The following is a 25,063-nucleotide window of genomic DNA, read 5'->3' on the forward strand; positions in this document are numbered from 1 at the left end:
TGAGTTATGCTATTCACGTAACTCAAACTGCGTAGTTTAGATTGACTTTTTCCTTTAGTGGAGACAAGGCCTGTCATACTAGCCATCAAGGCATTTGAATATCCTAATAGCCACAGGAGTTCTATCAGTACACATAGCACACACTCCAAAACACATTTTCATTTACTGTTTTAAAGTAACCAGCAGTCCCATATCGTATCATCACTTTGCTCCCTATCCTCCAGTCTCCCATCATCATGTTAATGAAAAATGCAAACTACTTATCACTTTATAGTGCACATGACTCCGCAGATGATAAGATTGTTTTTTTTCCTCTTTCTATCCAAATCAGGGCAAAGTTAACTTCAATCACATGGCTAAGGCACTTCTCCGGATTTAAAGCCTTTTGTCCTTGGAAGCCCCATTTGTGTGACAAACCACAGGCAAAAACATCTTTTTTTTAAACAATAGTCCTCGCATACATGCACTTTTCACTGCTATAGTTTATAGTCAACCTCTTACAGACAAGAAGACTGAAAAGGAGTTTGTCAAATGCATCTAAGTTTCCTCCTCTATATGTATAGTCAACTAGACTTGCACATTTTTGAAGTCATTGGTATTTAATAACACATCTGGATGCATTTTGAGAGGGTGCCCTTACAAACTCCATAATCTTAGACTAATATATTGAAGATATACACACTGCTTAAGAGAGGACTTTATGGTTCCTGAACACTAAAATGATTGTAAACTATAGAAATGGATGAGATCACTGTTTTATCCTTTCCAAGAACTGTGATCTTAGAAGGCTAGAGTACATGAAAGGAAAAAATAATTCTGAGTTATTCTAGACCAATTTTTTAAAAAGTACAGATATAATAAAAATAATGCAGCTAGTTACAGCTTTAACAACAGAGCAGCTCCTACAAAAGTAACAATAAGCTTCAGAATTAAAATTAATACATTAAGTAGAATTACAGTCACTTTGAGCTCATTTGCATAATCAGTAGAATGGGGAGTAAATGGAGAGATCCCAATTGTTTGAAAGAGAAAAAAAGGAAAGGTCAATGTTCTGACCCACAATTTAGGAAATTATTCCATTCCTAAGGTAATCAGCCTGTCATCCAAATAATTCCCTACTCACTCATTAATGGAAACTATAATACAAGCCAAGTTGTCTGTCTAAAGTTGCTATGGCATTTAGATATACAACAATTTGGCCCAATGACCTTCAGTAGTTAAGTTCCCAAGTCTTCAAGAGTGCAAGTTTTTCTCATAAAACACTTTTCCCAAGAACTCTGCTCGATCTCTCATTCCGAGACTAAGAAACAGTGGATATTCAGTATGGACAAATACTCCCAATTCCCAACCTTCTATCTCCTCAAAATCTTAGTACAACAGAAATGGGGTATCAGATTATCTTCACCGCTTCATATGAAAAACATCTGGTAATGAAAAAAATAAAATGTGCATTTTATTTATTCTGTTTCAGAGAAGGTTAAGGTTTTCCATCGTGGCAAAGAGAAGCCTATCCAGTATTCTCAGCAGTTTTAGGTCATTTAAGGACACTTTTACCTTTGTTCCTTTCCATGCTGCATGTTAAAAACACCACAATTTCAAATGGATGCACTGAAGAAGGACGAGGGCACAAAGGTTAAACTGCATGTAAACATGTCAGTTCTATATTCACCATCACAGACACAGAGTTAATGTGCACATCTATGATTTTACTTATGTTATCACAAATAACTATCATACTCAGTGAAATTTATCTCTGGGTATTTCCACATCAGCCCAGTGTACATTATAGTACTACAAAGTAGGTTTGGCAGAATTCAATTTTCATTTTTTTACAATTTCAACAAATAATATTGATGTTTATTTTTATCTACTTAAATATAGATAATTGAGCAAAGGTATGGGTTTTAAGCATTTTTTTCTATTCTCTCTCTTTTCTTCTATTTTTTCCCCTATTTTTATCTATTTAAATGTTCACAGTTGCAGGAAATTATGGGAGGGGGCAGTCAGACAATAATGATTTAATGACAGTAGATGTTCAGATTCAAAAAGTTAAAGTTTTATAACCATTAAAACACAAACTGTCAACAGCAAATGTCAAAATGTACAAAGTAAACAGCCTTAGAATCAAACTCTAATAAGTTCTCAAGCAACACTTTTCTTACTTTGCCTATCTGTAAATTTCTATTATCATCAATGGAATTTTGTATCAATTTGTGTGTGTATGGTGAAATTGATGTTTATCATCGTTTACCAGTAAAATTCTAATCCTTCCAAGCCTAACAACAAGAATACCACCCAACGTACAAGACTTTTGGAATTGTGATGTATTGTATTGGCTTCAAGATACAGCTGTTCTTTTCTGGAACAGGTTGACACCAATCTCATTTTCTTTATTGTGACATTTTAATAAAAAATAATCTAGATAAAAATATTTGCCACAGATATTTAAAGAATCCTAATTTAAGAACCATAACCGATTCAAAAACAAATTGACTGATTCAGTTATGGTAAACAAGGAAAGTATATAGATTTACATAATTGTATCCCCTTGCTACATCAGCATGAACAGGATTTAAAAGATCAATTGGGATATGTACCTCTTCATTTTAGTGAGAAAATACATGTAATTTTTTTCATAAGGAAAAAATTAATCTCAACCCGTGATAATGCCTCACAAGGACCTCAATATTTTCAGGCATTCATTTGATATATACACAGTCTTTCCATCCAGTCCAGCTTGTATTTCACGAATATATCCATATTGCAATGGAATCTCTCCAGTTTGAGAAGTGAAAAATTACCTATTTATGGAAAATGTCCAGACAACTCCCCCTCCTTTAGATACCAACTGAACTATAAATTAGTTCACAGTGATGAGAAACTGAGTTGTATTTTGTCACAGAGCAAATGATACCATTTACACAATGGACAGATGGCTGAGCATGATATAAAATGAAATTAGCAACAATGGACCGCAGATGGAGATAAGAGAAAGGTCAGGAGTTAAAAGGTCAGAGGAGCTTGGATCTACATTGCTTTGTTGCATGCAGGATTAAAGACCACAGCTGAAATGGCTGTACTTAATGTACATGGGGGGAGGGGGAGCTTTGTCCAGTATATGGAGAATCTAAACACTCACCCACGGTTGTTCAAAACTATAGGTACGTCTGCGGTCTTCCACATCTTCATCTTGCTTTGCTTGCTGAAATTCTTGCCTCAGACGCTGTATCCGGTCATGATTGCTAGGAGTTGATCTGTTGCTAAAAGGAGGAGGAGGTAAAGGATGAACACACTTTAGAACCATAATATGTGAAATTTGGTTAATAGGAAAATGGCAGCTTCTTGTGAAATGACACTACTTTAGAAGTAATGAAAGAATTTTAAAACAAGTTGCAGGCATTAAATAAAATGTTCTTCCATTTGTTCTTATTATTAATGCTGTTTGCAGCTTTAAAAGAAATTTTCAAACAGAATGAGAATAAGACTAGTCAGGCAATTTTAAAATGCAATTTCTAAACTCATCAAAGCAAATTGGCACTTCTACAGTTAATGTTACCACAGAGATTATAAAGTACAAAGAATAATATTCATTCGCATCAAACTCGTAGATTAAAAATGAGGAACATATAGAAAAATTGCCATAATGACCACTAATATTTAATAAACATGGGAGATACTCATTCACCATTCAATCTATAGTACTGATGTCAGATCTTTAGTTTCATCAAATTAATTTATGATATTTGGAAATTCTGTCTACACACGATTTGATTATTTTCTTCCAATCAATAAGAACCTGTCAGCCCTTAGTTCTGTTTCTAACAAGTCTTTTAAACTGATATTTTGATATCATTAAAAGCCTAATGGAAAAGTAAAATTAAAAATATTTGACAGTACAATATTCAAGAACATAGCTGGGCCATAGGCTCACAAAAACACTTTCAGGTTACAGGCTTGTTGACATCCTGTGACATTCCAGTATTCTGTGGAAGATTGAATAACATTATAGTTTTTTTTATGTACAGTCATACGCAGACTTGAACTATTTAAAACCATAAATTTTCCATAATGGCAGTAACAGGTAATCCCCTCTCCAAAGTACATTTTAAGCTTGATTTATGTGAAACCATCATGAAATATGCACAGGAACGGCTAGTTTAATAAAGCAGATAGAAAAGTGGATATTCATTAATCTCATTGCCATTTTTCCAGCTTCTCTGGTCTTCCCTCACTTCTCTTCCCCCCCCCCCCTCCCGCCCCCTTCTAGCCTACTTCAGAGTTTTTGATGTGGGAATTGTAGGATGCCTGACAAACAAATCTTTTATATTAAGGCTAACCAGAAGCAATTCTTTCTCCATTTTAATCTCTTATTCTGGGGCTCTAAAACTCTGCATTTATTGCCTTCTGTTAAAAGTGCTGATGAAAAAATGTTATATTATTACATTGTTTCAAATGAGAAAGCTAAAGAGAAACAGTGAAGAATAATTCCATAGATATGTAGACTTAGACACTGTACATAGAAAGAGCACAATGCACACAAATCCCAGATCATCCCCTTCCTTAGGAAAAAAAATCAGAGGGGGAAGAAATTCTGAAGTCTCACTTCCGGAGTTTTCCCCGCTCTATCCCCTCTGGTGGGAGGGACTTGAAGACTATAGATTTCTCAGGTCATGTCACCTCCCCCAGTCCTGTTGGAGCTGTACAGCTCTTGTCTGTGTTAATCTGCAGTGATACCATGCACTTTGACTTTTGTAATTGGCACAGTTCAATACAAGTACAAAATATTTTTGGTATAGTTTGCTGATTTTCAAAACTAGAGATTCTTACCATAACAAACAAGCAATATAGTAGCAGAGTATGTATAAGATGCAATGCAAAATACATGCAGACTTGCTGACATGTTTTTAATGGCTTTAAGAGGTAAGAATATTTTGTGTGTGCAACACCATTTAGTTGTGGTAAAAAGAGATTAGCAAGTAGCTCCAGTTAGGCCACTTGATGTACTTTAAATGATCAATGAATATGAGGGAGCTCATCAGTCAGAAGATGTGGTTCATTTCAAACGCAGAACAGACAACAGCATAAAAGAGCCACTGAATGAACTGAGGGGATTAGCCTCTTGGGGGCACAGCAGGAAAGAAGGCATGACAATAAAGAGCTGACTCTGTTTATTGGTAAGAAAAAGTACTGCAGTAAGGCAGCTTGTGCTAAAGTGTTGGGACAATAAGCCAAAATAGAGTCCACAGATTAAATGGAATTAAGGCATTCTATTAACCACAAAATGGGTGAAGGGGTTATTGTAGAAAACATACTGTAAAAAACTTTGGCTCATTCTATGGATGCTGTTAAAAATAATTCCATCAACAGTTGAATATTACACAAAATAATCAATAAAGGTATTGTAAACGATAATGGTTAAGCCTCCTCTGGAATTGTATGCTCAGCGGGTTGGTCGTCTTTTCACTGGAATGAGATGGAGCAATGGAGGGTAAGGAGGACCGCAGGATTTATGAATAACTTCTCCAAAAACTCTAAAAAGGATACATTGTACATAATTGCATAAAGAAAATGTCAAGCTGACTTAAGAGAAGCATTCAAGTTACTAATGGCTTTGCTACAGATAGACAAGAAAAACCTTCCACATGTTTTCTATTCTACTCCCGACTGAAAAAGTGAGGGACAAAATCTAAAATTAGAAAATGGAGAGAGGTGGGGGATGGAGCTCTAGGACTATTTCACTGAAAAAATAGATCATTAAAGAACAAAATCACTTCAGTCTCCCAGCACAATTGCCACCCAAAATTCCTTGTGCACAAAAAGTCACAAAGATACAGAATAAATGAGATCAAGTGACCATATATTATTTAAAAAACTTTAAAAAAAATAAGAGAGAAGATGGGGAATTGGAGGAATGTTAGGATAAAATAGGGAGGTGGATTTAAGAAACCTTTAAGGGAAGGACAGATTTTTTTTGGTGGGGGGGAGGGTTGAGGAGGAGCACATGTTGCCTCTTTTTTATTTTATTGTTTTCATTCTTAGCCCTGCACTATGCCCCTTTCTTGAATCACTCCAGTGATCTCCTTGCCCATTATATCAAGTTTAAACTTTTCATTCTTGTCTTCAAGGCCCTGCACAACTCCACCATGGCCTGCCACCCAAGCTCGTTTCTTTCCACCTTTCTCCTCTCCTTTTTAATTCCACCATCAGCTCCTTTGTTTCCTTCACCCGCTCCCATCTTTGCATGCTTCTATGCATAAAATGACCAGTAAGCCACGAGAAAACCCTATCCTCAGCAAAAGCCTTCTTGAACATTCATGCATTTCTTCCATGAGGAAGTGAAAAAACAAGAAAGAAATTAGATAAATGAAACAGAAACATAAAACCACACACACAAAACTGTTCTAAAATTACTTCTCTCCTGTGTCTTCCAGTGTGTGTGTTGTCTAATCTATGGCTGCCTTATAGACCTCAAGCTCCTTGGGGCAAGGACTGTCTTTATGTTAGTCTTGTATAGCACTTAATGAATAATAAATAACCTAGCAAGTTCTAGAAAGTACTCTAGGAGAGAGAAGCTTTGTCCCAGGCTGCTTAAAATTCTCCTTTGCTGGAGGGAACTTGTACAGAACCAGTACTGGTTGAGGATGGGTAATAGCCAGAGTGGCTTACTTATAAGCACTATCTTACATTTTCGTTTGTGTTTTGCATTCACATGAACCCAAAATTTAAAAGCCAATTCAATCCAAACTGTCCAGAATTATCTATGGGGAGGAAGGAGTTTAACTAGAAACTTAGCCTTGGTTTATTTGAAAGTTGGCATATGTGAAGTTGGACTGAGTTTCAGCTTTGTATAATAAACCAGCTATTGCCTAGTTTGTGCTGCTGTTACAAACCTTTCACTCAGCTGCAATTTACTTCAAGAGAGGGTGCCCACAACTTCGCAGAAGACAATCAGCACCTCACAGGATCAGCTACTTGTGAGAACCCAGTTTTTGTGAAGATAAATTAAATTTCCCCTTGCTCCAATTACTAACAGTTCTTGAACAAAATCAAGAGGAAAGTTTTCAGGGCCAAACTCAGCCCTGGTGTAAGCCAGCACAATTCCATTTGCTGCAACGGAGTTGGGCCTGTTTACACCAGTTCTGCATGTGGCCTTTAGTTATCTTTCGACTACAGATGGTACATTTAACAGTCGGCTCTTTCATGTATACTACTTAAAACACAGTCACCTGCATGGGCTAAAAAAAAAAAAAAGCAACTGTAAGCAAAGCTCATATAGACCAGACCTGTCACATATTTTCAGTAACAGGCAGCCACAGCAATGACCATAAGAGTCTCAAATCATTAAGCAATGTCTCACTGTGATGTCATGCATTGATGTACAGAGCTGTAATCCTTTCAAAACAGACATTGTCAGTGTGATAAAGTGGATACAAAGAAGCTTCTGAACAGGGATGACTAAAGCTTTGGAAAAATTCATTGGCCTGAAAAAGGAGGAAAAAGGGTCCTAACACCACCACCGCCAGGCTGTAACAACCCAGCTAGAATAACCAAAAGGTTAGTAAATTAACAATGTTTCTTACACCTTGAAATCCAAATGGATTGGAGCTGCCTGGTATTCCATGATCTAGCTAGCTGCTTAGATCTCCCGATTGCAGTTATAAAACACAAATGTAATAACTGGGTTCCTAATCATGGCAAGCTAGCGAGCAAACATAACTACTTGTACTAATCACATTTCTTTAAGTTTAGACAGAATACTCATCTGACTTAAACTTTCTTATGTTACTTTAAAAATCAAGAGTTTGATATCTCTCTAGCCACAGGTAGAAGCAAGTAGAAAATGTGTTCCTAGGAATTTTAAAAGGTTGCCTCATTGGTTATTAATGGCGTTATCACTCTTGGGGCAATGCATTAGCTTGCCCAATATATGCTTGCCAAAGTTCAGAACTAGCTGAGCGTGTATTAAATTGGACCTCTCTTCATTGCTAGGGCAGGATAAAATAGAGGAACAGTGCTAGGGCAGTGTTAATCCACTGTAAAAGCTTCCACTAAATTTAATGGAATTAGAATACCTTTCCCACAACAGCACTCATTCAAAGCAGATGGGCTTGTCTCAAATCACTCAAACAGGTGACTAAACAGCAACTGTCATGTTGTTGCAAAAAAGATGAGGACATATGGTAAAATGGCATGAAAAACATTCCTGGATTTAACTTTAAGGTTAATGCTAAACTAGACCATGCAGCCCACTATTCTACAAGTTCTAAGTGAGTTTATAAACAGCGAGTGACATGGATGGATGTATCCAGACCCAATATGGTTAATACTTGGTTGGTAAGCTAGGTAGTTAATAGTCCTTCTGTCTTCCATCAATCTAGCTGGAACTCCCTAAGCATGTCTGTGTTACTAGTTTGGTCAGTCATTCTTCTGTCTAGCAGTCTGTGCTGCAGGTATCCAGAATGCATAGTCCCACATGCCACTGGTGCCATTTTGTGTGCGTGTCCTCCTCACCCTCACTTTCAGAGGCATTATGGAATATAGGCACAGATTTTCCCAGAGTGCACTTACATGGCTAGGCAGCATAGTACTGGATGTGCAAATGGGGCTAACATAGGGTTGCATCGTGTAAAGGAGTAACACTGATCAAATAAATTGGTTAGTCTCCAACGTGCCACTAGTACTCCTTTTCTTAATGTGATCACAACTCAACAGTGTGTGTTATAATAGGGTCAGATGAGTGTGTCACAAACGGATTTAAATACCAACAGTTGTAAAGGTACTATGGAACGGGACTTAGGAAGGTGGGTCTTTTATTGCTCCTGTTTTCTGCAAGTTCCAAAGAATTTATGAGACATGGGGCAAGGGGGAAGGTGTTTAAAGAAGAAAATGTATCAATTACTAAAATTCAAATAAAAATAGCTTCTCTGCACAAGCTTCATTAAGTTTTATCAGCTAGTATCTTGGGGTTTTACACTCAAACCACAGGTCATAAATTCACAGTAAATCCCCCATATGTTCAGCAAACACCTGAATTCAATTTCTGTTGTAGCTGTAGAGACTGAATGTGTTGCTCAAATTAATTATGTATGCAAAGTTAGTTTCTAACAGGGACAGCTTCTTGCATGTTGAAGGGTATACCTCCCATTTGAATTTTCTTTCACAGATCTTTTTCAATCTTAGTTTATTTCTACCATATACAGAGTTACAAAAGCCCCTCTCTGCCATTTCATATTTGCAAAGTGAATACGGAGAATAATATCTCCTTTCATGTTTGTACTTTTTAAAATGTAGCTAAACTCAGGGATCAGCTTAATATGACAAGCAAGATCTCTTCACATTTTACCCCAGTCATATATATACACACACACACAATGGTATATTAATTCCCATCAAAACAAGGCTATAAATACTAGGATATATGTCTGTGTATGTGTGAAATCAGCTACTTAGGAAGTTTGATGACTTTTCCAGTTTACTTTCACAGTTTTAAGCATCATCTCTAAAATGAAAAGTATTATGAGAAAGTTATGCAAATCCCAGAAGGCACTCAACTTCCTTCAGCTGATAAAAGTCATTTCCAGATTTTGACACTGTGATTTGTTGTCCATTTCACACCAATTTCAATGTAGTAAATCATCACAAATTAAAAATACACAGCTCTATTCTCTGGGTTAAAATGGTGGTCTCCAAAGCTGTTAATATGGCATTTGCTTTTGATGTGATAACTCTAGTCCTCTGGATATTTTATAGCTGATAGGGAGGTCACTTCAGCAGACTCTTCAAACTCTCAAGACTAGTTTTCACTTCCAACCCCTATGTGGTCATTTTGTAGCAGGGCCATCATTTTACAACCAGTGAAATCTGAGGAATGCACCCAAGACCCCTTTTATTGCGACCATCTTTCTTCCTTATTAGCCTGTCAGAGCTCACATGTGGGAGACAGAAATTCTGTTTTGCATTTCAGGGGAATTCTTTGACTAAAAAGCAAATATTTTAGAAGCCTGCAATAAACATGTGAATTCAGATATTAAGCAACTGGGCTATTTCGAAGTCTAATCCTTACTTTAGAGCTGTGAGGTTGTACAGAAACAATCCAAGCCAATTTCAAATCGTAAACAACTGTAAAGTCTGCTGCAGTCATGGCCATAGATGATTTTGTTTAAAATGCCAGAGTAAAAAAAAACACTTCCTTATTTTTAATTTTTTAACATACTATTATGATTTACTATTTTTAAAAAAAATATAGAAAAGAGAATGTAAATCATTTGACTCAAGGGAAGACCCTTTCAGAATATTAAGGGGGAGGTAGATGAACCCATGAGAAGAATCAACAAATCCCTCAATGGTGTAAAATACAGGTGATCAGTATGAGAGAGATCAGCATAGGAGAGATTAGTCTTCTTGACCACAGATGAAGCATAAAAAATATGCTAGAGAAGGGGTGAGAGGCAGTCTGTGAACTTCAAAATATTTTCCTACACCAACATTGAAAGCAATATCTTTTTGATGATGGATCCAGTCCTGCAAAGTCCGATGCAGGTAACCGTACATATGATTAATCTCCATAGGATGCTGTGTGGAAGGCCTTGTCTCCTCTAGGAGGGCTTTGCTGCTATAGTTACACCAGTGTATTTAACTGATGAAACGCTCTTAGCTGGACACGGTAATTCCAGTATAACTGTGCTTATACCGCTATAGTTTATGCCGGTTGGCCCACTAGTTTAACTGCGTCCACAGTAGGTCTTATACCGGCATAGCTATGTAGAGTAAAAAAATTGCACCATTAACTGACATAGGAATAGTAGCACAATTATTAATGTAGACCAGGCCTAAGTCTCTGCAGGATGGGGGCCTAAATACTTACAAATAAATTATGTTCACAGAAAAGGAGGACTTATGGCACCTTAGAGACTAACCAATTTATTTGAGCATAAGCTTTCGTGAGCTACAGCTCACTTCATCGGATGCATTCAGTGTTCACAGAGCAAGTGATTCTGATTATACAATTGATTTTAAAGTCATCAGCAAATTTCAACATGAAATTTTAGTGCATACTTTTATTTACATATCTGAACTGTACCCTTTAGTTCTCTTTCAACGTCAACAAGCTTATTTTCTTTATATGGTCAGCGGGGTTCTATGTCATGCTTAGCGAACTGCTAGAAAGTATATTAGAGAACGGAAAAGCATTTTTTGATTGATTGTTTTTTCTCTTAACCACTGAAATGATCCATAAAAAATTCTGTATCGTGGTGTTGTGTATATGAAAAACAAATAGTATTTTCTCTAGACTGAAATGCACATTTGCTTTCAGTAAAAATGAAATCTTTGTTTAAAAAAATAAAAGTAATAAAACCACAATGTCAAGGACCATATTACTGGCTGGAAGTTGAAGCTAGACAAATTCATACTGGAAATAAGGCATACGTTTTTAACAGTGAGAGTAACTGACCACTGGAACAATTTGCCAAAGGTCATTGTGGATTCTCCATCACTGGCAATTTTAAAAATTAAGATTGGATGTTTTTCTAAAAGATATGCTCCAGGAATTATTTTCAGGAAGTCCTACGACCTGTGTTATACAGGAGGTCAGATTAGATGATCATAGTGGTCCCTTCTTACCTTGGAATCTGTTAATTAGTAAAGTAATATAGCAATACAAATTTAATTGAAGGACCTGAACAGTTTTGATGATACAACATTGCACGGTATTCACATGGTCATATTAGAGATAGTCCCCCATTCCCTTACCACTCCATAATCAAATTCCAGTACAATTATTTTAATTCTTTAACTGTGGGATATTTACATATAAATCCCAAACTAATATTTTCATTGTTTGTACCTTCTCCCTTTCTCACTAATGACAGATTAATTTCCATATACCAGATGGGAAACAGTCTATTTTAAAACATTGACATGGGCCCAAGCATTTCAGAGGCTGATCCAAACTTCAGAAGTGTTCAGATCCAGTTGCCATTATGCGTATTGATTCCACTCCCACTAAAATCCAGGGTAGTGTTGGGATAAACTTCAGAAGGTGCAATATCAGAAGGGGGCTAGCTGCTGAGTTAAGATTCATGATCACACCTAAAATTTTCTAAAGTCTGGGGACATTTGCGATCAAGGCTTTGGGTTGGACCATCTTGAAAATTTTCACCAGCTCTCATGAAACCAGCAATACTCCACTTGAATCAACCAGCAAAAAAAAATGGAAATCAAAGGTAAGTCTGATTACTTGAATTCATGCCTACATGCATTTCCTATAGATACTTCTTTCTTATGAAATTAACCTCCTAGTTTTATATACTGATTAGAAGAAAAACTAATTAAGATTAAAATATATAAATATTTGCATATGAAGACTTCTTAAAAAAATCTTTAAAAACTTGGTTGATCAAAACACCTTTATTTCTGCGTAAAATCACATTGGTCCTGAAACGTATTTACTAAAATACTTTTAGTGACTGATATAGTAATTTCCTGCAATATCTTTGGGAGAACTTACTGTATTAAGTTTATTCATCATTGTTGGCCTGGGATTGTATGGACTTCCATGGGGAACGGTAACCCCTACTCCTCCAGGAATTAAGAACAGTGGGGGATGATTAGGCAAATTCACTCAGGTTGCAACACCTCCAGAGAATTAACATCAGAGGCTTGCATATATGAGTTCAAATTGAATTCTCCAGAGGCCAATAGACAAAGAAAGGAATTTTGATTAATAGTATGGCTAGCAAGCGATTAAAAATATTAATGTCAATTAATCGCGATTATGATTAATCACACTGTTAAACAATAATAGAATACCTTTTACTGAAATTTTTGGATGTGTTTTCTACATTTTCAAATATATTGATTTCAATTACAATAGAGTATAGGGCACACTTTATATTTATTTTTATTACAAATATTTGTGTTGAAAAAAACAAAAGAAATAATATTTTTCAATTCACCTCATATAAGTACTGTAATGCAATGTCTTTATCATGAAAGTTGAACTTACAAATGTAGAATTATGTACAAAAAACAACTGCATTCAAAAATTAAACAATGTAAAACCTTAGAGCTTACAAGTCCATTCAGTCCTACTTCTAGTTCAGCCTGTCACTCAGACGAAAGTTTGTTTACATTTGCGGGAGATAATGCTGCCCGATTCTAGTTTACAATGTCACCTGAAAGTGAGAACAGGCATTCACATGGCATTGTTGTAGCCGGTGTAGCAAGATATCTTGGTGCCAGATGCACTGAAGATTCCTATGTCCCTTCATACTTCAACTATCATTCTAGAGGACATATGTCCATGCTGATGACGGGTCCTGCTCGATAACCATCCAAAGAAGTGCAGACTGACTCATATTCACTTTCATCATCATGAGTCAGATGTCACCAGCAGAAGGTTGATTTTCTTTTCTGGTGGTTTGGGTTCTGTTGTTTCTGCATCACAGTGTTGCTCTTTTAAGACTTCTGAAAGCATGCTCCACACCTCGTCCCTCTCAGATTTTGGAAGGCACTTCAGATTCTTAAACCTTTGGTTCAGTGCTGCACCTATCTTCAGAAATCTCACATTGATACCTTCTTTGCTTTGTCAAATCTGCAGCGAAAGTGTTCTTAAAATGAACAACATGTGCTGGGTCATCATCCAAGAAAGATATAACATGAAATATACGGCAGAATGTGGGTAAAACAGAGTAGGAGACATACTATTTTCCCCCAAGGAGTTCAGTCAAAATTTAATTAACGCATTTTTTTAATGAGTGTCATCAGCACGGAAGCATATCTTCTGGAATGGTGGCTGAAGCATGAAGGGGCATACAAATATTTAGCATATCTGGCATGTAAAAACCTTATAATGCCGACTACAAAAGTGCCATGTGAATGCCTGTTCTCACTTTCAGGTGACATTGAAACTAAGAAAACAGGTAGCAGTATCTCCTGTAAATTTAAACAATCTTGTTTGCCTTAGCAATTGACTGAACAAGAAGTATGACTGAGTAGACTTTTAGACTCTAAAGCAGGGGTGGGCAAACTTGTTGGTCCGAGGGGCACATCTGGGAATAGAAATTGTATGGGGGACCATGAATGCTCATAAAGTTGGGGTTTGGGGTGCGGGAGAGGGTGAGGATGAGGGCTCTGGTTGGGGCTGTGCACTCTGAGGTGGGGCTGTGGTTGGGGAGTTTGGGGTGCATGAGGGCTAGGATTGAGGGGTTTGGAGGGCAGGAGGGGGATCAGGGCTGGGGCAGGGGGAGAGGCTATGGGGTGCAGGCTCTGGGTGTCGCTTACCTCAAGCACCTCCTGGAAGCAGCGGCATGTCCCTTCTCCGTCTCCTATGCGGAGGCGCAGCCAGTTGGCTCTGCACGCTGCCCCCTCCACAGGCACCACCCTTGCCGCTCCCATTGGAGCGCTGAAGGGGGCCATTGGAGTGGGGCCACTGGAAAGCATAGGAGCCAGAAGGGGGCCATGCCGCAGCTTCCAGGAGTGGCCCCTGATTCTGCACCCCAGCTGGAGCGCCGGAGCGGGACAAGTCCCAGACCCCGCTCACCAGCGGGAGCTCGAGGACCTGCTAAAAATGGCTGGCGGGCTGCAGTTTGCTCACCCCTGCTCCAAAGTTTACATTGTTTTTTTGAGTGCAGTAATGTAACAAAAAAAAATCTACATTTGTAAGTTGCACTTTCCTACTAAAGAGAGTGCATTACGGTACTTGTATGAGGTGAATTGAAAAATACTGTTTCTTTTGTTTATCATTTTTATAGTGCAGGTATCTGTAATAAAAATAATAACATAAAGTGAGCACTGTACACGTATTCTGTGTTGTAACTGAAATCGATATATTTGAAAATGTAGAAAAACATCCAAAAATATTTAATAAATTTCAATTGGTATTCTATTGTTTAACAGTGCGATTAAAACGGCGATTAACTTTTTTGAGTTAAATCGTGTGAGTTAACTGCGTTTAATCGACAGCCCTTATGAATAGCCTGAGTTTAAACTGACTCAGGGCCTTCTTTCTGATCCAGCAAACAGATAGGATTTCCAGTCCAACGAGGGCCCCAACTCATAGGGAAGGGTCGGAAAGACTTTGGCTTACTGAGCCCCTACAACTGATGAGTGACCCTGGTAAGCTATTAGCATGCATATAGAAATGTTATTGTTTTTATTATTTTCTCTGTTATGCTTTTACCTTAAGAATAAATAGAAAGAGCTGTGTGGTAACTTACAACCGTGGGTAATACACTGGTCATTCTTCTAGAGAGAGAGCTAACCACAGAGCCTCCATTTTAGGCTCTCTGTCTTGCTGGGAATATCACAATGTATGCAGGGAACTGTGCAGCCTTAAAGAAGCCCCCATCAGGAGAGAGTGAAATGTGCCCAAGGGACTTGATGGCTGGGAGCTTGAAGGCTAGAGGGGTACCCTTGAGGGACCATAAAGGGGGAATACAGGTGCAGTTTCCGTGAAACCGTGACACTTTTCCTTTACTGTTTTTATCCTTTATTATAACTACTTTTGTCTCGTATAATTTAAAACTACAAATTGTCATAAATGTTACAGTCGAAAGAGTTACCTTCAATAGAATTAATTCATCTAGTTTTCTTTTTTGAGCTGAAAAGCAGGTTTTGCCAGTTAAGATGACTGCAAATTATTTCTGTGTTTAAATGTGTTTAAACCTTAAATGTTACTTTTCTTTTTAAATTCCTATTTGGCATGTACAGCGAAGGACCCAGTCCTGAAGGAGAAATGTTGATTTTGCCATGTTTAAGAAAACTGGATTAGAAACTGTTATAAGTCTACTTTACTTCTGCGTTGTGTTACTTTTCTTTATGTTTCCAACAAGAAACAGACTTAAGATACTTCAACGTACACATATTCCTCTTATCACGGCAGACCGCAGCAGGAATGAGATTTATCTAGGACAACCAGAGTTACTAAAACATGAGGTAAAGCTGGCACCAAGATGACTAGCCTGGAGGAAATTATGAAAAAGCGAAGGGGTTTTCCTTTTTCAACAGGAAACAAAGCCTGAGGTTTTGTAATTGTGCTTCGTGAAGGTAGCAACCTGAAGAGAGTGGCAGCGTTGTCTAACACTTGAGCAATACAGTAGGAGGCAGATTTATGAGTCAAGATTTGTCCCTACCACTGACAGTCTCTGGGCTTCAGGCTACTGCAAAAGAAGTAATGCCCACCTTTATAAGGTGCTTTGCGAGTCAAAGTAAGTGCTATATACAAAGTACAAATTTATTTTAATTATTACATCGTGAGTGGTTTTTTACAGAATACAATGCCTTATAACATATGATTCTCACTTACAGAAAAACCATATATTATAGTACAACTACATCTACTATATGTGAAACTTAGCAAGTAAACTGTTCTGTGGTTAAAACCTCTTTAGCTTTGCTCATTTGTTTTTTAACTTTAATGGTATCTCAACAAATGCTATTAAATTGCAGGATTTTTGCAATGAACAGAAATGAAAAATGTATAATAAATAATACCACTTAATCTGTCAAATGCCCTTAACATGATGTTGAAATTATAATCTTAAAGACTTGCACTAATATCATTTCATTTTGCCTTTCTTATAGTCTTCATCAACTTGTGTTGATAATGTTTCATTTTGACATCATAATAGTATCTCCATGGATTCAGGATGACATTGTGTTTTGACATCATGTTAAAAAAAATATACGCAATTGATATCACGTCATTGTCACCCTAATATTGTCTCTCTTGGATTTTAATTATATTATTTTATTTTGATAGCCTTTCCATTAAAATGGGTGGTAAAATATGACAGTTGCTAAAATAAAGTTATGAAAATGTTCTGCATAGTTGTTGTTGGGTTTTTGCTGCTGCTGTTGAAACTTGCATATTCAAAATACAGTAAGGAATTGGTTCTGTATGGGGGTGATCGTCAGCTGGTATAAAGTGCCATAGCTCTGTCAATGGGTCTATGTCAATTCACTCCAGATGATGATCTGCTCCTAAGAGAATGTAAAATGCCTTTTGTTCTAGAGTTTGGTAAAAATGTGTCCGGATTTATTCTCCCATTTCAGAAATTCACGCACAATCTCCAACAGCAAAAATATCCTTGCAAATCAGTTGTCGTTTTCAGAATGTCTAAACTGCATGTTTCATTCTTCTATGTGTACTCACCAGAAAGTCTCTTCTGAATACCATTAAAAAGATGAGTTTTTGTGTCCATGTATACTGAGCAGAAATTATTCTCTGAATATTTTAAAAATGTTATATCTATTGATGATTCATCATCTTCCTTAAAATGGAAACTATTATACATGTTATTGTGAATGAAACATAGTATCCACAGTACAAGTGCAGTTCTATAAAATGCAATACTTGGCCAGATCCTCAGTTGGTGTAAATCAGGGTATATCCACTAAAGAAGCCAGTGTTAACAAAGTATCAATTGTGAGCTTATGTTCTCCTGTGATAAACACAAAATTAAAGAGATTGATTCTGGAATGGGTGCACTACAGCTAACAGCTTTACCTGGACTATTAGGAAATTACATATCATACCATGTTTAACCATTTAGAGCTATATCACTCAACAACTTAGTTTAGTTATTTTCTAGTTCTTTAATTTTCTTATAGAAAATCAAACAGCATCTTTTCATTTAATACATTTAATGTATTAAAAAGTATATTTACTCCGTACTATAGTCCACATCCTATTTACAAATGCTCACTGATAAATTCTCTAATTTTTAACATTACTGCATAAGACTCTTCTTGTGCTTAAATCTGATCAAACAGATTATAGAATTTTCCTCCTTTCCCCCATCCTCCTGAAGTCATCATGTTTAGCAGAAATTTCCTGTTTTATCTTATTTTAGAGAGTCCAGAAAGGTTTATTTGAGACAATCCTCTGATCCCATTTCATGAATAAAGATCAATGTTACTTAATGTACTGGCCTTGGGAAAAGAATAGTCTACACATTCGATCTATCCAGTAAAGTTGTTTCTATGAAAAGAAAAAACACCAAAATATCATATATTTGCTACCATCAATATTCATATGTTTAAAAGACTTTTACTGCCTCTCTCGTTCTGGAATTATGAAGTGTTTTCAGGAGCTCTGTGGCTGACAGTCCACAGATGAGAAGAACTTGGAATTATTCAAACAGTTCTTGAAAGCATTTTATAATTCCTAAAAGACAGTTAAGTCAGTCTTTATAAATATATTATAAAGCTAACTGTGGGAGGAAAAAATGTACACCACAAGAGGCAGTATAGTTATTAAATAAATAACAGAGGGCCAGATTGTACCCTGACATGCCAATACATATACAGGAGCCAGTATACTCTTTCGGAGTTTCCTCTGGTTTCTTCTGTCAAGAAGGGGCTGTCCCTAGTGGAAATGTGCAGACTATTAACCCAACAGATCTCAGGGATCTGACACAAATTACTTTGTCTTGATGCACAAGGCCAAGATGAAGGATTTCATCCTAGAGCCTGTAGTTATTTGTAAGGCCATGCTGTGGAACTGGGACCATTTTATGAAAAATTGTGCTCTTGATCCTGATTGGCACTGAGCGCCCCTCTCCCCACAGACTAGAAAGCATACAGACTAAGAAATTATTTGAACTGAACTGCTTATATAGTAAAGGTATATCTTCTGTTTAACAAAATGCTGACATTTATTAAAAATTAAGTATGTATCAATTCCTTTACGGTACGTGAAAAATTCCTCAGAGGAAGCTCCTCCAAATTATCTGAAAAATTATACGAATTCCAGTTTGCTTTTTATCTTTCTCAACACAATTAGCATCATGATTTATATAATGAGTTCTTCAATGACATAGACTAAAGAAACATTCACAAAATGCTGAAGTAGTGTTAATGGTTACTCTCTGGTAACTTGATGAGTTTGTTAAATTATAGTCAATAATAACTTCACAGTAACTTCACAGAAAATAGGTTTATGGCACAATGGTAACACACTAAGTCAAGGTTGTATCAAGACAGGTCACACATTAACTTTGTCATGAGTGACTGTTATGACCTAGTAAAGAGAGTTACCATGTAATGTATTACAAGATTTCATGTGCTATCATTGTTAAACTCAGGGTAATATCATCACCTGCAGTGGCTACTTCCCTGAAAAAGGAAAGGAAACTCCCATAGTATCTACTAGAATTTGCCCACTGAAACAAAAATAAAAGCATGGGTCCCAGAAATGAACTTGGACCATTATATTTCTATCTTGTTATAGGGCTTCATTCTTATGATTGAGATGAACCTACTAAGAGGATAGGAAATTCATGGAATTTAAACTCAATTTCCTTTGAATTTTTCCATGAGGACTGTATGATGCTTTGCTTCTCAGGGAAAAAGCCCGGGATTATGGTCACTTAACCCAGAAATGCTGGGGATCCATAAACTGCCCTTTACCTCCCCCTTTATGACCTGGCCCCTTCAAATTCCCTGGTCCCCTGGAGAACATGGCCTTTGCAGGACCCCTGTTCCCAGGGGCTCCACTGTCTGCAGTTACCCGTAGGTGGTTCCACAGTATGGAAGGAGAGACAGCATGAGTCTATATAGTCTTGGATTAAACAGCTCTTGTACAGAGCCTAACTGGAGGTGCTCCCACAGTCTGGGGAGAAAAGAACAGAACGTGTGACAGCAGGAGACCTTCCCACTTCTGTAGGCACTGGGGACTCCGCACATGGATGCAAAGGGAAGGAGAACAGGTCCTTAACTTTTAAGATAGAGAATTAAATAATCATAAAATTCTCATTTTAAGCAATAACCACAAATAAAAGTAACCTTAATCCATACTCCTTATATAGTATACCCTTCCCAATTCTATGTCATCAGCAATCTATCCAACTAAGCATTAAGACATGTCTATTTAACTGATTACAAATATAGGAATATATTCTATTCTACTTGACGCATACAGGTAGTTCCTTTCCTTGTTGTTATGAGTTAAAGGTGTACTGAGAGAACAATACAACTCACTAGGCTATCCTATTTATTTTAAATAAACCAAATGACATGTCTTATATTACAGCTATGGCTTGATTACAACTGCCAAATTCAGGCGACATTTTTCCCAACTCTGTCATCCCTAGCAAATTACTTGCACTTGATGCACAGCACGTATAAAATAAACAGAAAACAAAACTCAGGCCAGTTTAATTTAAATTCTCATAATGGCAGGTCAAATTTATGTGACCTCTTTGGTGAATTGGTTCTTTTATTAGTACCCAGTTTAATTTCAAATCAGAGGCTTCTACCAAGAATTAATGAAATATTAATCAAAGTCCAGAGCAATCTCAGCTTCTGTTCCATTAACCTAAATGTGACTCCATACAGAACTACCAATTCAATAATATATATATATATATATATTTAAAAGAAGGCTTTTAGTCTTTTCCCTTATGGTGCAGCTCATAGCAAATGTAGACCTGCTATTTGCAGTATGTGTTTTAAAGGTCATAATTTCTTTCCCTGTTCCAATTAAAGCTGCTCTTAATCACAGTTAAGCTTTCAAGAAACAATTAACAGAAGTCAAAACTTTTCTTCCTTGATACATTTAAGGGATGTACAGTGTGCGATGTGTCCCCTCTATTACCACTAGTGGCATTGAACTAATTGTATGATGTTAAGGGTTCACCTACTTGAGTGTAAATTTTAGTTTGAGTTGACACTAAAAAGAAACATCAATTTATTAGAAGATAAAACTTGTTCTGCAGTAATGGAACAGCTGTGTATATAAATTTATTGCAGCTTAATGTTCTCACACATAAAACAATAAGGGCCTTCTGACAAACAGACTTGCTAAGTGTAAGGGGTAGCATATAGCAGTATGCAGCTCCAGCAGCAGCATATGTAAAATTGATTGCATTTATTTTGTACTATAATATCCTCTTCTCAAAACCAAAATTACAACATGACATATGATCTTATTTATTTATATATACACACACACACACACACACGTGAAATTTCCCCCTTCTGCAGTTTAGAAATCTTTACGCACTGAGTCTTTGTACTCTTAGAGACTTCTGTTTTAAAAGTGTTTATCCACAATTAAAATGAAACGCTGAACTTTAGTTTCCCTAGCCACAATATATATAGGTATCAGTTGAATACAATGTTTTATTGATATGTTTACAATTTTTTTTTTATTATCTAATCTGGCCCTGGGCCCAATTAGATCAGATCATTGGGGTGCCAACTGTATATGTTTTAATTTTTTCACAAAATGTAAAAACTAAAGATTCTCTACAAAAATGCAAATTCTGCATTTTTCCATGGCAAATGGATTGCTAGGATCTCTGGTCATCAGACTGTTTAAAAAAAATCTAAGGAGGTAATGATACGTGCTTATGTTTTTGCACACACCCACCCACCCATCCACTGTGGTCATGATAAATTTCTTTATTTCACGGTTTCCACGGTATGCATCCGATGAAGTGAGCTGTAGCTCACGAAAGCTCATGCTCAAATAAATTGGTTAGTCACTAAGGTGCCACAAGTACTCCTTTTCTTTTTGCGAATACAGACTAACACGGCTGTTACTCTGAAACCTTTCTTTATTTCTGTAATTGTAAACTACAAACTCATAAAATGAACTGCATTTATTTTGCACCTTTTTCCCTCACCACCTACTCTCTGTCAAGTTGAGTACCTTCCAAACAGCTGCCATTTTTAACAAAATAGGCCTTGGATTAAATGTTTTTTTCTTTCCTTCCTCTTCAGAAAAAAACTACACTTACACTAGGTAAAGGGTTGATACATTCTACTTGTTGATTAAGGAGCATTTTAAATGTCAGATGCTTCTTGAACTATGCAGATTAGAAAGCGATACTGTATCCCACTGGAGAGCTGGAAATCTGGGCTAATGTACAAAGCATTTCTTCTAGCCCTAGGAGTCGGTGAGATATTAGACCTTGAAATGAAAACACATTGGTAACTGAGGCTACTTTGTTTTCCAGTTGGAAGGCTAAATAATTAGTATCAATAAAAACAAATGTAAGATTCTAAAGCAGAGATCCTCATCCCATAGATCACAACCCAAAACCGGGTAACCAGAATGCATCAGAGGATCGCAGGAATGGCTCCCCACTCTGGGCATTGCAACCTGGTGCACGAGGTCACAGTGCAGCTCTGGTTTGGTCCAGCCGCCCCATGTCATGTTGATGGGGGGAAGGGGGAAGCGCAGCTGGGCCAAATTTGAGTGGCATTGTGGCCCCATGCACCAGATCACCACCACCACGCTCACAAATTTGTCCCAGCCAGCCCTGCATCAGGGGGTCCAGGCGAAATCTGAGGAGCACTGCAGCCCCGGAGATAGCAATTCTTGGAGTGGGAGCTGAGCCCAGCCCACCCAACGGGACAGGAGTGGGGAGGGAGCATCTGGAGCCTGTTTGTGCTGAACACGAGGTCACTCTGGGATATGGCGTGGGGAGGGTTAGCTGGGAATGTAGGAATTGTGGAGGTCCTGGTTGCTCCCTCTAATCTACTCCTTCTTCTCATGGGTTGGAGAAGAGCAGCCTTCCGCTATGGTTCACTGATAATATGTGCTCCAGCAAGTATCGGCCCCCCAAAATGTACCTCCCACCCTCCAGCAGGGCAACACCTCATCTTCCATATCCCCTGTTCTGCCCCTCAGAATAACTCCCACATACCACAGCCAGGTGGTTCCCCCTCTCATACCACCCATCCTGCCCCCCACACCAGATCTTTTCCCTCTACATGCCCGACTCACCTGCCCTCCAACTCCTTCCCCCAGTCCTCCCACTTTACCCCCCAGGACCCTAAACCCACCCCACCCCTTTACCCTCTGCTCCCCATGCCTGGAAGTAGGGACTGCATGTATCAGCTCCCCGCCCCTCCCCCAAACCACTCTGCCTCCATTTCCTTCTCCCAGCCATTCATTGCTTTCTCATTATACATACAGGCCCCCCACCACCAACTCTCCCACTTCACCCCCAGGTCACCAAATCCCCCCTTGCCCTCTCCCTCCCATGGTCAATGGGATGTGCTGTGTTTTTGGGGGGTTGTCTCAGCTCAGTGCCCCTGCCCCCCATTGCCAGTGCAGCAGGGGGGATTCCCTAACTGTTCACCTATGGTCAGACCATCCGGAATCTTAGCTCCAAGACTTTCTACCCCCAAAGGACTCCTGTGGGGAGGCACTGAGTCTGGGTGTATCTTCTGGGTCTCTGGGTTATAACAGACCATCAAGATTTTCAAATGAGTCTTGAGCTCAAAAAGGTCAAGAACCCTGCTCTAAAGAACATTTTAAAATAATTTCAGAGTACCTGATGTGTGGATGTACAAAAGGTTTTATTGGAATATATATATGTAATAAGACAGAAAACTCACTAGAGGCTTCCCTACTTGTGAATAACACAAGCTGTCCCATACTCATCAATAAATACTTTATATCTCCATGCCCCTATGTGAATGTAAGCCGATAAATACCTACATATCATATATTGATCGATACCTGTATACTCCGTCTCTGTCAATATGTGGGTATCTTTTTAAGTGGGAGTTTCACTTAATTGGAATTGCACTGTATATGATACAAATAACACCAGCAAGGAATCAGTTCTCACACGAGTGGTATAATAAGAGGATATCTCATGACTGGTAGATTATTGCTGTGAAATACTGGCATTACTTTTTGGGCTGGGATTTTCAAGAAAGTGTAAGAGAGTTAGGTGTTCAACTCTCATTGAATTTCAATAAGAGTTGGAGGACTAACTCTCGTAGGCTATGTCTACACTACAGCTGGGATCGACGCAGATCGCTCTCCAGACGCCCTTGTACTCTATCCCCGACAAGAAGAGTAAGGTAAGTCCCGACACAGTGCAGACCCCACAGTAATTCAACCTAAGGTATATCAACTCCAGCTACGTGAATAGAGGCGTAGCATAGGTTGACTTACTGCGGTAGTGTAGACATAGCCTTAGGCACCTTTGAAAAACCAGCCATAAAGTGCAAGCACTTTAGTAAATAGGAAATTGTGGAACCAAAGTTAATGGCATGATGATGACAAATCAATAATGAGCTGCTCACAACTATTTTGAAATCCAATAGTTTTAAAAAAAAAAAACATTTCTCTCTCTTTACCCAAGAAAACTTAACCTAACAGGAAGTCAGACACACATTTTATATTATTTACTCACATATATTATTTATATATCGTGTCTTTCTTTGTTGAACCAACACAATGAAACTCCAGATAAGGATATAGAGATACAGCAAACCATGTGAGCTTTGATCTTGTAGGTCATCAGAACTCCATGATAGCCTTATACCAAGACAGTGAGCTTTTTCACATCACTCCCTTATCCTTTTCTGTTTTTGAGATGTACCACAAGTTGGTGGATTTGAGCACCGTAGGGGGAACCAAGAACTCTTAAGAGCTAATCCCAGCTTTGACAATCACTCCCTTTGTGAACATGGGCAAGCCACTTAACCTTTCTGTGTCTCAGCTTTTCCAACTATAAAACGGAGATATCATCACCACTTATCTACCTCACAGGGTGCTATAAAGATTAATGTTTGTAAAAGAACGCTGAGGATAGAAATTGTTGTATACGTTAAATACTATCATTTGTAACTATTGTATTTGCAGCACAGTAAATGGAAATAATTGGTGCATGAATTATGTTATTTTCAGTATTGTTGCTAGAAACAAATTTAACCTAACGCTTACACTTAAATCACCTATAAACACCCCCCAACCCGATAATTTAAACCATTTCCTCCTCTTCAGCTAACTCACCTCAGTGTACAATTCATTTCCAAAAAATCTTTAAACGAAGTGCAGCCTGCCTAATGTTTCTTTCATGATGCAAATAAAAAAGCTAAACTATCAAGCAATTTTCTTTCCTTATTTGTGTGTGTGTGTGTGTGTGTGTGTGTGTATAATGTGAATCCACATGCATACATCTATAGCAAAAAATACATTCTTCCCACAAAGCTGACATTACAACCAAATTCTATTCTGCAGCTGTTTCCTAGGTAACCAACATAGTGAGAAGTCGATGTTAGGTAGCATAAAGAAATCAACATTCACACC

General features: G+C 37.8%; 1 protein-coding gene and 1 long non-coding RNA gene across 15 annotated transcripts in view; one reads left to right on the top strand and one right to left on the bottom strand.

Annotated features, from left to right (window-relative positions):
* Positions 1-25,063, bottom strand: part of PARD3 (par-3 family cell polarity regulator) — a 650,009-nt gene that overhangs the window by 15,448 nt on the left and 609,498 nt on the right. For all 12 annotated transcript variants that reach the window (XM_073334436.1, XM_073334432.1, XM_073334435.1 and 9 more), the window contains one exon: positions 3,140-3,260. In XM_073334436.1, coding sequence (XP_073190537.1) covers positions 3,140-3,260 — 121 coding nt within the window. The remainder of the gene's footprint in view (positions 1-3,139; positions 3,261-25,063) is intronic.
* The window catches only part of LOC140907749 (uncharacterized), a 38,593-nt gene continuing 20,823 nt past the window's right edge, over positions 7,294-25,063 (top strand). Inside the window, exons 1-4 of one of the 3 annotated variants that reach the window (XR_012157608.1) lie at positions 7,294-7,554; positions 11,871-12,224; positions 15,018-15,117; positions 15,712-16,208. This is a non-coding gene — a long non-coding RNA (uncharacterized lncRNA). Of the gene's footprint in view, positions 7,555-11,870; positions 12,225-15,017; positions 16,209-25,063 lie in introns of all 3 variants that reach the window. The other 2 variants (XR_012157606.1, XR_012157607.1) reach the window with 2 other exon arrangements.

The sequence above is a fragment of the Lepidochelys kempii genome, chromosome 2, assembly GCF_965140265.1.
Source record: "Lepidochelys kempii isolate rLepKem1 chromosome 2, rLepKem1.hap2, whole genome shotgun sequence".
NCBI classification, from domain to species: domain Eukaryota; kingdom Metazoa; phylum Chordata; order Testudines; family Cheloniidae; genus Lepidochelys; species Lepidochelys kempii.